This window comes from Tenrec ecaudatus, chromosome 17, assembly GCF_050624435.1.
Source record: "Tenrec ecaudatus isolate mTenEca1 chromosome 17, mTenEca1.hap1, whole genome shotgun sequence".
Lineage (NCBI taxonomy): Eukaryota > Metazoa > Chordata > Mammalia > Afrosoricida > Tenrecidae > Tenrec > Tenrec ecaudatus.
The window spans coordinates 47,774,680-47,789,981 of record NC_134546.1 but is presented as its reverse complement, the minus strand read 5'-3'; the positions used below and the strand labels follow the sequence as shown (position 1 = coordinate 47,789,981).

The 15,302-nt window shown below is 43.4% G+C and overlaps 1 protein-coding gene across 4 annotated transcripts in view; it reads left to right on the top strand.

Annotated features, from left to right (window-relative positions):
• Positions 1-15,302, top strand: part of FAN1 (FANCD2 and FANCI associated nuclease 1) — a 44,057-nt gene that overhangs the window by 25,624 nt on the left and 3,131 nt on the right. For all 4 annotated transcript variants that reach the window (XM_075535873.1, XM_075535872.1, XM_075535874.1 and 1 more), the window contains 3 exons: positions 6,922-7,025; positions 9,618-9,812; positions 10,573-10,701. In XM_075535873.1, the coding sequence (XP_075391988.1) occupies positions 6,922-7,025; positions 9,618-9,812; positions 10,573-10,701 (428 nt within the window). The remainder of the gene's footprint in view (positions 1-6,921; positions 7,026-9,617; positions 9,813-10,572; positions 10,702-15,302) is intronic.

The following is a 15,302-nucleotide window of genomic DNA, read 5'->3' as shown; positions in this document are numbered from 1 at the left end:
AGAAGACAGAGAAATACAATAGAACAGGAAAGATTTGTGATACAAGAATGGAATGAAAGTTTCAGTCTCCAAGGAAGTTGTAGGCAACATGGAAAAGGCACAGTTACTGCAGAAGTGACTAGGTCTCGGGTGCTGGGACTGTCATATTGTGATCAGAATATGATTGGACAGGTCAGACAAATGGCCAGAGAAATACCTGTAGTTAGCTATGAATTTGGAAAACAGATGGACAGTTCCATTTCCACAATACCTCAGGGTTCTAGACCACTGTCATAAGGTAAGTGTTCCAGTAAAGTGCGGCACATGACTCTTAGTTTCCCGGTACATATGAAAGTCCGTCTGGTAATGCATTCAGTGTGCAATGTCATTATTCAAGCTCTGAACTATTGTGAGAATTCCCAAAATGGAATAGAAAGACAAGAAGTGCATTTGCTGTTAGAAAAAATGCCACCAACAGACTTGCTTGATGTGCCTGTGGAGTGTTTTCCATTTGTTCAAGTCAGTACAATGGAAATGAGCTTAGCTCTGCTGTCCTCCTTTGTTCCTTAGGGAGAGTTGTAGGAAGACCATCTCACACCACTGCAGGGAATTGGATCTCTGAACGGCACCGAAGCATCTCACTAAAAAGAATTGTAGTTCTTCATCGATACTACCTCACACCCTAATTAACCCATCTCCTTTCCTAAGCCCCTCTATGAGGGGATCTCCATTGGCCGACACTTGGGCCTCGGGTCTCCACTCTGCACTTCCCCCTTCATTTAATATAATATATATATATGCATACATATATACATATACACATATATACACATACATACACACACTTATATCTTTTTTTTTTTTTTTTTGCATGATGCCTTATATCTGGTCCCTTGGGCACCTCGTGATCGCACTGGCCGGTGTGTTTCTTCCATGTGGGCTTATTTGTTTCTGAGCGAGATGGCCGCTTGTTCACCCTCAAGCCTTTAAGACCCCAAACACTATCTCTTTTGATAGCCGGGCACCATCAGCTTTCTTCACCACATTTGCTTGTGCACCCATTTGTCTTCAGCGATCCTATCATGGAGGTGTGCAGTCAATGATATGATTTTTTGTTCTTTGATGCCTGGTAACTGATCCCTTTGGGACCACTCGATCCCACAGGCTGGTGTGTTCTTCCATGTGGACTTTGTTGCTTCTGAGCTAGATGGCCGCTTGTTTATCTTCAAGCCTTTAAGACCCCAGTCACTATCTCTTTTGATAGCCGGGCACCATCAGCTTTCTTCACCACATTTACTTGTTCACCCATTTTGGCTCCAGCTGTTGTGTCGGGAGAGTGAGCATCATAGAGTTCCAATTTAATAAAAGAAGGTATTCATGCATAGAGGGAGTGTTTGAGTAGAGGCCCAAGGTCCTTCCGCCACCTTAATACTTGACCTATAAATATAGACACAAAGATCTATTTCCCCAACCTCCTATATATATTTGCATGTACATGTCTTTGTCCAGACCTCCATGAATGCCCTTTGACTCCCAGCTCTTTCCTCCATCTCCCCTGACCTTCCTCCTGCCCCACTACCATGCTTCATTGCCACCTGGGCTAGAGTATACCTCTTCTCTAAGCAACCTTACCCTTGATCATTTCCCACCAGGCCTGCCACTCCCCCTTCTCTACCCTTTGGGGTCCCATGTTTTTCCCTTGTCCCTGGGTTTGTTAACACCACTTCCTTACCCCCCCCCTAACCCCCACCCCAAGTCCCCCCGGAACTGTCGGTCCCGTTGTTTTTCATCCAGATAGTTCATCCAGCCTGTCCTATTCAGACAGACCTGTGGAGTCACTAACATGCACGAAAACTAGACAGAGGAACACAAAGCAACAGTATACAACCAGACAACAAAACAACCAAAACAAACCACTGAAAAAGAACAGAACAAAACAGTTCACAAGAGAAAAGCTTGTAGTTAGTTCAGGGATCTTTGCTGGCCCTTAGGAGCGTTTTCCAGTCCAGTCTGTTGGGGCACCACGCCCTGGCCCCAAAGTCCACTTTCAGCATTCCCTGGGGACCTTGCCACTCCATTCCCTTGCTGTTCCGCTGCATTCCCCCAGTGCATTGCCTCGGTGTGGTGGGATCAGGTCAGGTGCAATTCCCACACTGTGTCTCCGGTGCTGTCCCCTGTATCGCCCTTAGTCACTGAGGGGCATCATGTCTCATAGTAGGGCCAGCCATGCTGTTCTCTCTGTGGACTGGCTGCTCTACTCAGGAACATCATCATCACGGCCTGGTGGGCCAGGCTGTGCTCCACTCTCTCCTCCTGCCCCTTCATCTGCTCCCGTGTGCTCTGATCAAATATGTCCATCTCCCATAGCTGCAGGGTCAATGTCGTCCTTTGGAACAAGTTCTTTTCGGGGGAGGGGCAGGAATCCACTTAATTTATGGTGCTGGGGCCTGCCTCCCAGACCTCTCCACCGGTTCCGTCCTCCATGCCGGGATATTGCATTCACACCTTGCGACACTGGGTTGAAGTCTGGTCCCACTTTCCCTGTGGAGATATAAGCCATACCCTCCCCTTCCCCCAGATCCTGGATGCTTCCTCCCCCCAACTACCATGATCCGAATTCTACCTTGCAGGGCTGGATAGGACAGAGGCTGTGCACTGGTACATATGAGGGTTGGAGATACAGGGAATCCAGGGTGGATGATACCTCCAGGACCAAGGGCGTGAGGGACGATGCTGGGAGAGTGGAGGGTGAGTGGGTTGGAAAGGGGGAACTGATTACAAGGAGCCACATGTGACCTCTTCCCTGGGAGAGGGACAGCAGAGAAGGGGGGAAGGGAGACCCCGAATAGGGCAAGATATGACAAAATAACGAGGTATAAATTACCAAGGGCATATGAGGGAGGGGGGAAAAGGGAGGGAGGGGGGGAAAAAAAAAAGAGGACCTGATGCAAGGGGCTTAAGTGAAGAGCAAATGCCTTGAGAATGATTGGGACAGGGAATGTATGGGTGTGCTTTATACAATTGATGTATGTATATGTATGGATTGTGGTAAGAGTTGTTGGAGTCCCTAATAAAATGTAAATGAAGAAAAGAGGAGAAAAAAATGATTAGGGCAAAGACTGTACAGATGTGCTTTATACAATTGATGTATGTATATGTATGAACTGTGAAAAGAATTGTATCAGCCCCAATAATTTGTTAAAAAATAAAAAATAATTAAAAAAAAAAAAAAAAGAATTGTAGTTCTAATCCTAGCTCATTATGGACCACGGAGGAGTGCAGGAGTGTTTTTGTTTTCCAGCTGGGGCCCTGACTTTCATGTTCACCCAAGGACAGAAAGCATTTTGTAAATCCATTACTACTTGGGCTTAGCTAGCCAAGAAGTTGATCTCCCAGTATAAAGCTTTGTAGTGACAGAGGAATGGACTTTAGGCAGAAGGCTTGCCGAGTGCTGTTCCTGCTCCAGTTCTCTGGAATTGAGATCCGCTGCAATGAGGAAGGGCTGCAGCTATTGATGCACCAATGTGTGGTTCTTGATCTGGAGAAATTGAGCCTGATCAGTAACTACTACAAGATGAAAAGAGATATGAACTGAATTTTCATAGAGGTTAGCTCTGGTGGTGCTCTCTAGCAACTTGAGTATTCGGCAAGTGCCCCTCTTTACAGTTGTTCACCATATATTTATACTTATCCTTTCTATAAATGCAGGTGTGCTATCATTCTAGCCGTACATGAAAGGTCACACAGATCATAGATGACAGGCACAATTAAAATGTTGCAGGTGGATTCTACAATCTATCACAGGGGTCCTCAAACTATGGCCTGCGGGCCACATGCGTCCCACCGAGGACATTTATTTGGCCTGCCGGGTGTTTTTGCCCCATTTTGTTTTTTTACTTCAAAATACGATATGTGCAGTGTGCATAGGAATTTGTTCATAGTTTTTAAAAAGTATAGTCCAGCCCTCCAACGGGTCTGAAGCACCATGAACTGGCCCCTTGTTTTAGGACCCCTGATCTATCATTTCCTGTTAAGTCTTTTGGTTGGTTATTTTCAATTGACTGCAATGGCTGGGAGGGCTAGAAAGGTCTGTTGGACTTTAGCAGAGCTTCAAGCAGGAGCTAACATTCTGAGTTCTGGCTTAGTTCAGCCAAAGAATGCTGATGAGTACAGAAGACCAGCTCTGTTTCAGTAGGACTGGTAGAGTAAGGCAGTGCAGAGAAGCGACTAACTGCTTTTCTATGTAGGTAGATCAGTGTGACATCATGAGGCCTGCCTGCCCTGGTGGTCGATAATAGAAACAATACAGGTGGATGCCTTTAGCAAAGATAAAGTTTGCCCACAGTTTGGAAGGCTAGAAGTCCAGATTGCAAGTACTGACATGAGGGGGAAGACTTTCTCTCTGTTGGTTTAGGAGGAAGGTCCTGTCTATAGCTTCTGCTGGTTTCCTCATACTAAGAACTCACACATCTTTTTCTTGCCTACTCAATCTCTCTTAAAACTCAAAATAGATTCCTCTAAGATACATTCTCCACTGTTGTTTTTAAAATCATCAAGTTGGTTCTGATCCTTAGCAACCCTGTGCAAAATAGAGCAAAACCCTGCCCTACACTGCATGCTCTTCACAACTGTTCTTACGTGTGAGCCCATTGATGCAGCCACGGTGTCAATCCATCTCATTGAGGGCTTTCCTCTTCTCCACTGCCCCTCCACTTTACCAAGGATGATGTCCTTTTGCAGGGACCGGCTTCTCCGGACAACATGTTCAAAGTATATGACATGAAGTCTCACTCTCCTTGCCTACAAGGAGCATTCTGGCTGTACTTCTTCCAAGATAGACGTGTTCGTTCTCTTGGCAGTCCATGGTACTTGCAGTATTCTTTACTAGCGCCATGATTCAGATGCATCAATTCTTCTTTGGTCTTCCTTATTCAGTGGTCAACTTTCACATATATGTGAGGCAATTGAAATACCATGATTTTGGGCATGCAGGGAAACCTTAGTCCTCAAAGTAACATCTTTGTTTTTGAAGACTTTAAAGAGGGCTTGTGCAGATGATTTACCCAGTGAAACACATCTTTTGACTCTTGTTTTTAAGAGCATTGATTGTGAATCTATGCAAAACACAATCCTTGATGCTCCAGTCTCTTCTTCATTTATCACGATGCGCTCTGTGGGTCCAGTTGTGTGGATTTGGTTGAATACTGCCTGGACCTCTGTCAGCTCTCTGTCAATGTACTGCAGCAACTGTTGTGGATGATACTCAGCAAAATTTTACTTGCATATGATATTAATGATATTGCCATATAATCTGAACATTCTGTTGGGTCATCTTTTTTTGGAAAGGGTACAAATATAGATATCTTTTAGTCAATTGGCCAAGTAGTTGTCTTCCAAATTTCGTGGTATAGATGATTGGTTACTTTCAGTGCTTCATCAGGTTGCTGAAACATTTCAATTGATATTCCATGAATTCTTAGAGTCTTGTTTTTGGCTAATACTATCAATTTAGCTTGAATTTCTTCCTTTAGTACCATTGGTTCTTTCTCATATATTACCTCCTGAAATGGAATGTTGACTGGCTCTTTTTAGTATGGTGACTCTCTATTCTTTCTGTCTACTGTTGATGCCACCTATATTATTCAGATATTTTGCTGGTTTGTTGTTGTTAGGTCTCATCGACGTGATTCTGGCCCATAGCAGCCTTAAGCACAATAAAAGGAAACACTGCCCAGACTTGCAACAAATCACAGTTATTCCTGTGCTCCAGCCCATTGATGCAGCCACTGTGTGGATCCATCTCTTTGAGCCCCTTCCTTCTTTTTGTTGCCCATCCTCTTTACCAAGCATGATGTCTGCTTTCAGGGACTGCTCTCCGCTGATATGTCCAAAGTATGTGATTAATAGAAGATTTTGTTTTATATTTAGTTATCTGTTCCATTTTTTATGAAATCATTTTACTGGGGGCTCCTACAACTCTTAGCACAATCCATCCATCCATCCATTGTGTCAAGCACATTTGTTGCCATCATCATTCTCAAGAATCATTTTGACATATATATTTGCCCATAGAATCTTCCAGTATTGCAACTGGAGTTTTGAGTTTTTTCTTGAAGTCTATCAGTTTGAAAGCGGAGAGGTACAGCAGTTCAGATTTATAGTACATGTTGGGGGGACACTGTTCAATCTGTAACAAGGCTCTCACTGTTGATCCGCTCCATTTTTGACCTCTTGCATTTTATATGAGGGTGGGCAGTGGGTTTGTCCCCCAATTGGTAAAGTGTGTGTGCTATATGTGAGGGGGGGTGTGTGTGACTGAGATGTTTTAGGAGGTTAAGATTTCCATGAAAACTTTGACTCTTAAAACCACTGGTAGTATGTCTCTGAACTGCTTGGTTGACTGAGGTGAATTGAAACAACATCTGGTAACTCAGTGGGAAATGGCTCAGCCTAGACTCTTCCTGCTATTTCTTGGATACACTTAGCAACTAAGCTCTAAGGGGCCTCATCCTCTTCCTTCCATATGCTTGTGCAGAAGAGCATTTCACAGTGGATGGAGGGACCTTTGTGTCAGAAGCCCCAAAGTGTGAATGCTAGGTTTGCTTGCTTATTAATCTTTATAGTATGACTGTGGAATCAGTTTCTTTTGTGACATAGCCCTTAGGTTATCACAAAAGTTTAATAATTACTGTTTTGAAATGTTCACTCACTTGAAATTTTGTATAATTAGTACAATTTGAATATATGATTCTTAATCCTTCCTTAAGGGCATATAAATAATATATAGAGAGTAAAATGATGAGATAGGAATGGGACACATGTAGCATTTACTTATAAATATAAAACATTTAGTAGAAAGTAAGTATGTAGTGGGTTATGGAAGTAATTTTGTTGGGTTTTTTTGAAGTAATTAAAAAAATACCATTATGACTTTCATCTCAGGAATTCATGGGGAAGGATCCACCTTCAGTACACTGTATGGCCTCCTCCTGTGGGACATCATCTTCATGGATGGACTCCCAGACATTTTCAGGAATGCATACCAGGTATACCAACAATGCTAGCCCCAGTATAAGCTTTTCCAGCAAATGAGTTCTGCACACAATTGTGTTGAAGCCAAAGTGTATGTATGTTACAGTTTGTCCACATATACAAGTGATGCTTCCACTGTAGGAATGACCTTTAATTTAAAAATGTGATTAATACACAAGCAAATGTGATGAAGAAAGCTGATGGTGCCCAGCTACCAAAAGATATAGCTTCTGAAGTATTAAAGGCCTGAAGATAAACAAGCAGCCATCTAGCTGAGAAGAAAGTGGTGAAGAAAGCTGATGGTTCCCGGCTATCAAAAGATATAGTGTCTAGGGTCTTAAAGGCTTGAAGATAAACAAGATGCCATCTAGTTAAGAAACAACAAAGCTCACATGGAAGAAGCACACCAACCTACCCTGACATCATCGCTGAAGACAAAGTGGGTGCATAAGCAAATGCAGTGAAGAAAGCAGATGGTGCTTGGCTGTCAAAAGAAATAGAATCTGGGGTCCTTTAGGCTGGAAGATAAACAAGGGGCCATCTAACTGAGAAACAACAAAGCCCAAATGGAAGAAGTACACCAGCCTGTGAGATCACAAGGCATCAAAAGGATCAGATATCAGGCAACAAAGACCAAAGAGAGAGGGGTGAATCATAGCATTGTGAATGAGGAGCAGTGTGGAGTGGGGACCCAGGACCCATCTGTGGGAAATTGGACATCCCCTTGCAGAAGGGCTGCGGGGAGGAGATGAGCCAGTCAGGGTACAGTGTATCAATGATGACATACACAATTTTCCTCTAGTTCTTGAATGCTTCCCCCCCCCCCCCACCACCACTATCATGATCCCAGTTCTACCTTAAAAATCCAGCTGGACCAGAGGATGTACAGTGGCACAGATAAGAACTGGAAACAGGGAATCCAGGACAGATGAACCCCTCAGGACCAGTGGTGAGAGTGGTGATACCGGAGGGTAGAGGAAAGGTGAGGGAGGAAGGGGTAACAGATGACAAGGATCTACATATAACCTCCTCCCTGGGGGACGAACAGCAGAAAGTGGGTGAAGGGAGACGTCGGGTGGTGTAAGAAATGAAAAAATAATAATTTCTAAATTATCAAGGGTTCATGGGGGAGGGGGGAAGGAGGGGAAAAATGAACTGATACCAGGGGCTCAAATAGAAACAAATGTTTTGAGAATGATGATGGCAACATATGTACAAATGTACTTTACACAATGGAGTATGTATTGTGATAAGAGTTGTACAAGCCCCCAATAAAATGATTTTTGAATGTGATTAATAGAATTTCAAGTGTAAACTTATTAAATTTTAAACCTTAAGTCTAATTTACTTTCAGCATTAGTATTTCTGAGCCTCTACCATATTTTAGTTCTAATGGCTTATTAACCTGTGATATGCAGATTAAACAACTTTACTTGCTTAAAGAGGGCTTGAAGCACTAACTGATAAAGATCAAAGACTACAGCTTTCATTATGGGGCTACACCTCGATTAAAAAGCCAAATCCACTGCTATTGAGTCCTTTCTAACTCATAGTGACCCTGTAGGACAGGGTAAAACTGCCCCGTGGGTTTTCAAGACTGTAACTCTTACAGAAGTAGAAAGCCTCATCTGGTTTCAAACTGCTGACTTTAGCTTAACAGCCAAATGCTTAATTGCTGTGCCACCAGGGCTCAACATAAAAGAAAAATCCTTACAATCGGACCAATACGCTACACCACGATAAACAGAGAAAATAGAGAAGTTGCCAAGGATTTCGTTTTGCATCGATCCAATACCCATGAAATAAGCAGTCAGGGTGTCTAATGTACTCTATTGGGCTACAGGATCTCTCTTTAAAGTGATAAGAAGTAAAGATGTCCCTGAAGGTTAAAGTGTACCTGACCCAAGTTATGAAAATCTGGACAGTAAATAAGGGAGGCTGAAGAAGAATTGGTCTTTGAATTATGGTGTTTGTGAAGAAGATTGAATGTACTATGGTAGTCAGAAGAACGAACGGCTTTCCCTGGAAGAAGCAATGAGGAGACTTTTCTCATGTACTCTGGACTTGTTTTCCGGGGGCACCAATCTCTGGAGAAGAACATCATTTTTGGTAATGTAGAGGGTCAGTGGAAAAGAGGAATATCTTTTTTTTTAAGACTAAATCAGTTAAAATTTTTTTTAAATTTATACAATACTTGCATTTATTTCACATCATACTGTTTGTGTTGGCAATAGAAGTGAAAAGGCATTGGATAGAACTAGGTTAGTAAGGAGGAACATCTTTAATGAAACAGATTGACGACAAGCAAGGAAGGATTGTGAGGATGGCCCAGGACTATGCTGCGTCTCGTTCTGTTGTGCATGGAGTGAGTTGGACCTGACTTGATGGCTCCTCACAGAAACGCCAACCCTGTGTAGTCAAACGTGCCTACTCATAGTCTGCTGATTTAGTGTCAAAGCTCTGCCTGCAAATTATTTTTAAAAAGCAAGTAGATTTATTGATTTTGAGATTAAGTTAAATTGGTTAATTCAAAATTGAATGGATATTGCATTTTACTGGTTCTACCTACATGTGATATGAGAGAACTTGTTTTCCTTGTGACATAGGCCTTTCCACTGGACTTGTATACAGACAGCTTCTTTACAAGCAGAAGGCTGGCCATCGAAGCTAGACTACAGCTTATTCAAACTGCTCCTGCCCAAACCCTGTGTGCCTGGCTGGCAGCTGCATGGCAGGCTCAAGAAGGCAGAGTCGCTTCCATAGTTGACTGGAACCGGTTTGCTTCTCTTCAGCAAGCTCAGGTAAAAGCAGTTGTTTGCTGCATAGTACATTTGCTCAAAAAGGAATACATCCCAAATACATTCGATGTCTTTATGGGAGCTCTCAAAATATGTGTGTGTACATTTGCTCAAAAAGGAATATATCCCAAATACATTCGATGTCTTTATGGGAGCTCTCAAAATATGTGTGTGTGTGTATTATATCACACACGCATAATTGAGGGAGCTTTACATTTTTTTTGAAACACAGAATTATAAGATAATGCAATTTTCCAGTGAAATAAAAAAAAATCCTTTGTATTAATCTCCCCTGTCTCTTACATTTCCTAGCCCAGATGCTGCTATATGTGATGGGAACATGTGAGGACACCCAGCCTAGATATGATTTTCCATCCCTGGCAGAACAACTCTCTTTGGCCTCTTCTGTAGTCCATGGGTGGGCAGACACCTGCCCGCCCCTGGACCTGTCGGGTCTGTGAGTCATCACTGTTGTAGCGCTTGAGGACTCACTGCAGGCTTCTTTCTAGTCACAGTGTCTTCTTAGAATTGGCCTCACAGGACAGAAAGGTGATAAATGGCCCAAGGAAAACCAGTAGCATTTTCTATGGTGATACGCGTTGATTTTCGTCCCAGCACCAGGACCAAACAACCTCTGGCTTACTTGGAACACATAGGCTTTTCTCACCCACTGGGTTTTTGTCTGTCTCCTTGATGACTGGGATGTATTTCTGGGCCTCGTTAACAAGAGAAATGGCTACATGTCCATGTGTTCTGTGTTTAGGATCTTGTTTCCTGCTTGGGTGGCTGTGTCCTCAGCAGTGTGTTTAGGCAGCTGGCTACTGACTTCCGACATTGCCGAGCCGGCCTCCCGGACCTGGTGGTATGGAACTCCCAGAATCATCACTTCAAGGTCAGTGTGCCCAGAAGGGGAAATCATATTTGAAATTTTACCAACAGCCTAAAACTTTTTATGTGGCCGGCTGTTGGCAAGATTCAGTTCCTTGTGAAGCTGGCGTTTGACTGAAGGCGTTTGTTCTGTGCTGGCTGTGGGCTAGAGTCCCCTGCTAGTTTCCTGCCTTGTGGGTCTCACAGTGTGGCAGCTCATGTGATCAGGGAAAGTGTGTGAGCAGGTCCAGAGAGCGTGCGAGTGAAGTCTTTGTCTTTTATAAGCTGATCTCAGAAGAGAGATCCTCGCACTGCTGCCATATGCTACTTGTTGGATGCAAGTCAGTCAGTCCAGCTTCCACTCCAAGGGAGGGGACTCCATAGGGCATGAATGCCAGTAGGTGGGACCACTGGCAATCACTTTAGAAGCTCCCTTTCAGGACCAGGGCTAGCGTAAGTCACATAGCCCTGAGTAAGTACTTTCTTCAGGTTGTGATTCTGGTTGCTTCCCTTGTCTCACTTCTCTCATTGAGCTTTGTGACTTTTTTTCTTTCTTAAAAAAAGACTTTTTTTGAGGGGTTGGGGGGGGGGTACAGATATTGAGCACTTGATTATTATTATAGTTTGCAAATATTTCATCCCAGTCAATGTCTTATCTTTTTATTCTCTTAGAGATGCCCTATTGACACGTTATGTTTTTTATGAGCCATCCTTTGGGTGTCATACATGAGAAATACCTAAACTGAGGTCACAGTTTCTCTGTGTCTTCCTCTAGAACAGGATTCTGCAGACTTTTGAGATGGAGGAGCCAATCCTGTCTCTCACAACAATTTAAAAAGTATTTGAGAGACATAAATATATATTTACAAATAAATGAAATCATTATCTGATTATCCTTAATTTTTTTCCATTTTACTTCAGAGCCACTGCATGTACGGAAAAGCTGTGTATGGCTCAAAAGCAGCAGTTTGCCGACCCTGCTATAGAAGATTTAGTATTACATTTAGTTTTTTCTGTTCCCTTTTGAAATATGTCTTATATATGACTAGATGTGTGAATTAAAGTTCATGTCATTACAAGTGGGTGTCTAATGGTTCCAGCAGCATTTGTTGAAAACACTTTATTGCTTTCGTTTGTATTTTTGTCAAATATCATGTTCCGTATATGTCTGGGTCTTTCCGGGTCCTCTGGTGTTAATTTATTTGTCTCCACTACTTCATTATTGTAGTTTTTCATGTCTTTTATTTTTTTTATTAAGTCATTTTATTGGGGGCTTGTACAACTCTTATCACAATCCATCCATCCATCCATCCATCCATCCATCCATCCATCCATCCATCCATGTGTTAAGCACATTTGTACATTTGTTGGCATCATCATTCTCAAAATATTTTCTTTCTGTTTCAGCCCTTGGTATCAGCTCCTCATTTCCCCCTCCCTCTCTGCCCCCCACTCACAAACCCTTGATAATTTATAAATTATTATTATTTTTCATGTCTTACACTGTCCAACATCTCCCTTCACCCACTTCTCTGTTGTCCATCCCCCAGGGAGGGGTTATATGTAGATCATTGTGATCGGTTCCCACTTTCTTCCCCACCTTCCTCTTCCCCTCCTGGTATCACTTCTCTCATTATTGGACCTGAGGGGTTTATCTGTCCTGGATTCCCTTGTTTCCAGCTCTTATCCATACCTGTGTTCATGCTCTGGTCTAGCCGGATTTGTAAGGTAGAATTGGGATCATGATAGGGGGTGGGGTGGGGAGGAAGCATTAAAGACCTAGAGAAAACTTGTGTGTTTCATCATTGCTACACTGCATGTTGACTGGCTCATCTCCCTGCAACCCTTCTGTAAGGGGATGTCCAGTTGCCTACAGATGAGCTTTGGGTCTCTACTCTGCACTCCCCCTCATTCTGAATGATTTTTTGTTCTGATGATGCCTGATACTTGATCCCATTGATACTTCATGATCACACAGGCTGGTGTACTTCTTTCAAGTGGGCTTTGTTGCTTCTTAGGTAGATGGCCGCTTGTTTATCTTCAAGCCTTTCAGACCCAGATGTTATATCTTTGGATAACTGGACACCATCAGTTTTCTTCACCACATTTGCTTATGCACCCATTTTTTTTCTTCAGCAATCGTGTCAGGAAGGTAGGCATCATGGAAACTAGCTTAATAGAAGAAAGTGTTCTTGCATTGAGAGAGTGTTTGAGTGGAGGCCCATTGTCCATCTGCTACCTTAATACTAGACCTATAAATATATGCACATAGATCTATTTCCCCATCATCATATATAAATATATTTACATATGTACATGCCTTATTTAGACCCTCTATAAATGCCCATTGCCTTCTAGTTCTTTCTTCTATTTCCTCTTCCTTTCCTCTTGTCCCACTATCCTGCTCAGCCTTCCGTTGGGTTTCAGTAATTACTCTGGTTACATTGCCCTTGATCAAGCCCTACCAGGCCGCATACACCCTCCACCTCATCAATTTTGGATCACTTGTTCCTTTGTTAAACCCACACCACCAGGGCTCCTGGTGTATACATAAGCAAGCATAAATTTTTTCCTTATTAATCACCTGTATAAAGAAAAATAATATTGTATTACAGGATTCATAAAAATATAATAGAACTAAAGTGCAAGAGAATAACAGCACAGCTACTCAAACTCACGGCCATAAGTCAATTCTGGCTCAAGGAATTGGTGGTTCAGTCTTCTTTTAGGTATGTCGCTAGCTTCAGGTCTTCCTCAGATACTGTCTTTTGTTTCTCTTGATTTCTTGTCGTGGCTGCTGATGTTGGTTGTCTGCATGGCATTTTGGTGGAGGTTGGCCCCATTTTCCTGGGAGTCTAGGAGCCCTGTGATTTCTTTCTCAAGGCTAGTAGGAGGATTCTTAGAGTGACCTGGAGCCAGCTGCACTGTGGGTTTCAGCTGCATCTCTATCTCATTGGAGACTCTCTACCTAGTTAACCATAGCTCTTTATTTGGAGACCTCTCTCAGGCAGGGTGTGCAGGGCAATTGCTGGCAGCATGGGTGATGCTGTGCAGACCATTTGCATGCAGCACGTGCTGGTGCTAACCAGCCACATTGGGGGGGGACCTACTCAAGGGACTGTGCACAGAACAGTTTCAGCCTCTGCTTGCTATCAGCAGTGCTAGGTCTGTTGTGAGCAGCGAAAGTGGCACTGGGCAGGCCGATTACATGCAGGTGGACCAAAGAGCACTAGGACGTGGGGGCAGAGGGTTATGGGAGATATGTATTTAGTTGGCAAATTGGTGAATAGGTATTGTCAAGGTGAAGGAAGCAGGTCTTAGATGTTGTGGTGCATGATGAGTTTGTTAAATTTACCACAGTCCCTTATCAACTCTGTAAATTGTGAGAGTGCAGACCTTTAATTATTTATGTTTGTAACAGAGGGCCCCTTTATAGTAGGGTGCTGCCCATGTCTGAGTTCTCTCTTTATGTACCACCCCAAGGTAGATATAGGATATGATTGTGGGTGCCCTGTGAAGAAGGGCTTCTGTTCAAAAGGTTGTCTGGGTAGGGTCAGTGGCACCCCGTGTTCACTGGCTACCTTGCCGTGTTCACTGGCTACCTTGCACCCCGTGTTCACTGGCTACCTTACCTTGGGAAGGTTGCTGAGTAACGCTGAGTTCCAATTCCTGTGGCGGGGAAAAGAACCCCGTGTTTTCTTTCTCAGAAGCTAATGTGAATAGTTCTAACAACTCTCTGGAGCTAGCTGTGCCTTGAGTTCAAGTGTGTCTTGTCTCACTGGGAGCCAGTTTTCTGCCTAGAAAGCTGCAATTTTACTTGGTGAGTTTAAAGGAGGTTGTGTGTTGCTGATGTAAAAGGAACAGGTCCCAGAGGTTATCGTGGTTGGGTAAAGGAGTAGAGTGAATCCATAGGGTCCCCGTCGACCCTCCATATTACGTAGGGATAGTGTTTGGTGGTATGATGTTTTTCCTGCCTTGTAGTCTTGTAGGGTGTCAGAGGGGGAGAGATTCAGGCTGGGGTATGATTTGGTGACAGTATGGCTGTAAGAGCTGTATTCTTGTGTTTGAGTTCGTTACCTTGAGAGAATGTACCTCTGGTGAATCAGGTTAGAAGGGATTGGGGATGGTTGAGGTGGTCAAGTGGCATTGAGGGCTGTGGTCTATTCCTGTTGCCTACCTAAGTAGCTTAGGTGGATGAAGTATAGTAATGTCTTACGCAGCAGGCCAGTGTCTTATGTGGAAGGTTTGTTTTGCTGACTTACTATTGTGTGGTCCTTGAACAGTTTTTCAAAGACTCTTTGTCAAGCCCAAAGTGGTAAAACCTGTTTTTGGCTGAGGCCATGGACTTTGGCTCTGGTGCTTTTTCCTGCCTTTTGGTGGCTTAGATCCCAGTTATAAAAGGAACACAGCCTCTTGATGACTGCATTGTTTGTTGTTTGTTTCAGGGTCTTGCATGGTGTCCTGGTATCAGGGCTGTGCTATGCTGTCCCCCAGGAAAGGGAGATTAGATTGCCGAGTAGGTTTGGGGCTCACTGGGTTTGAGTTCTACTGACTGCCCTACGGTCACTCCTGCATGGCTCCATAGGCTGTGTTCCAGGGATCTGGGATCTGCTGTTGGTAAATAGC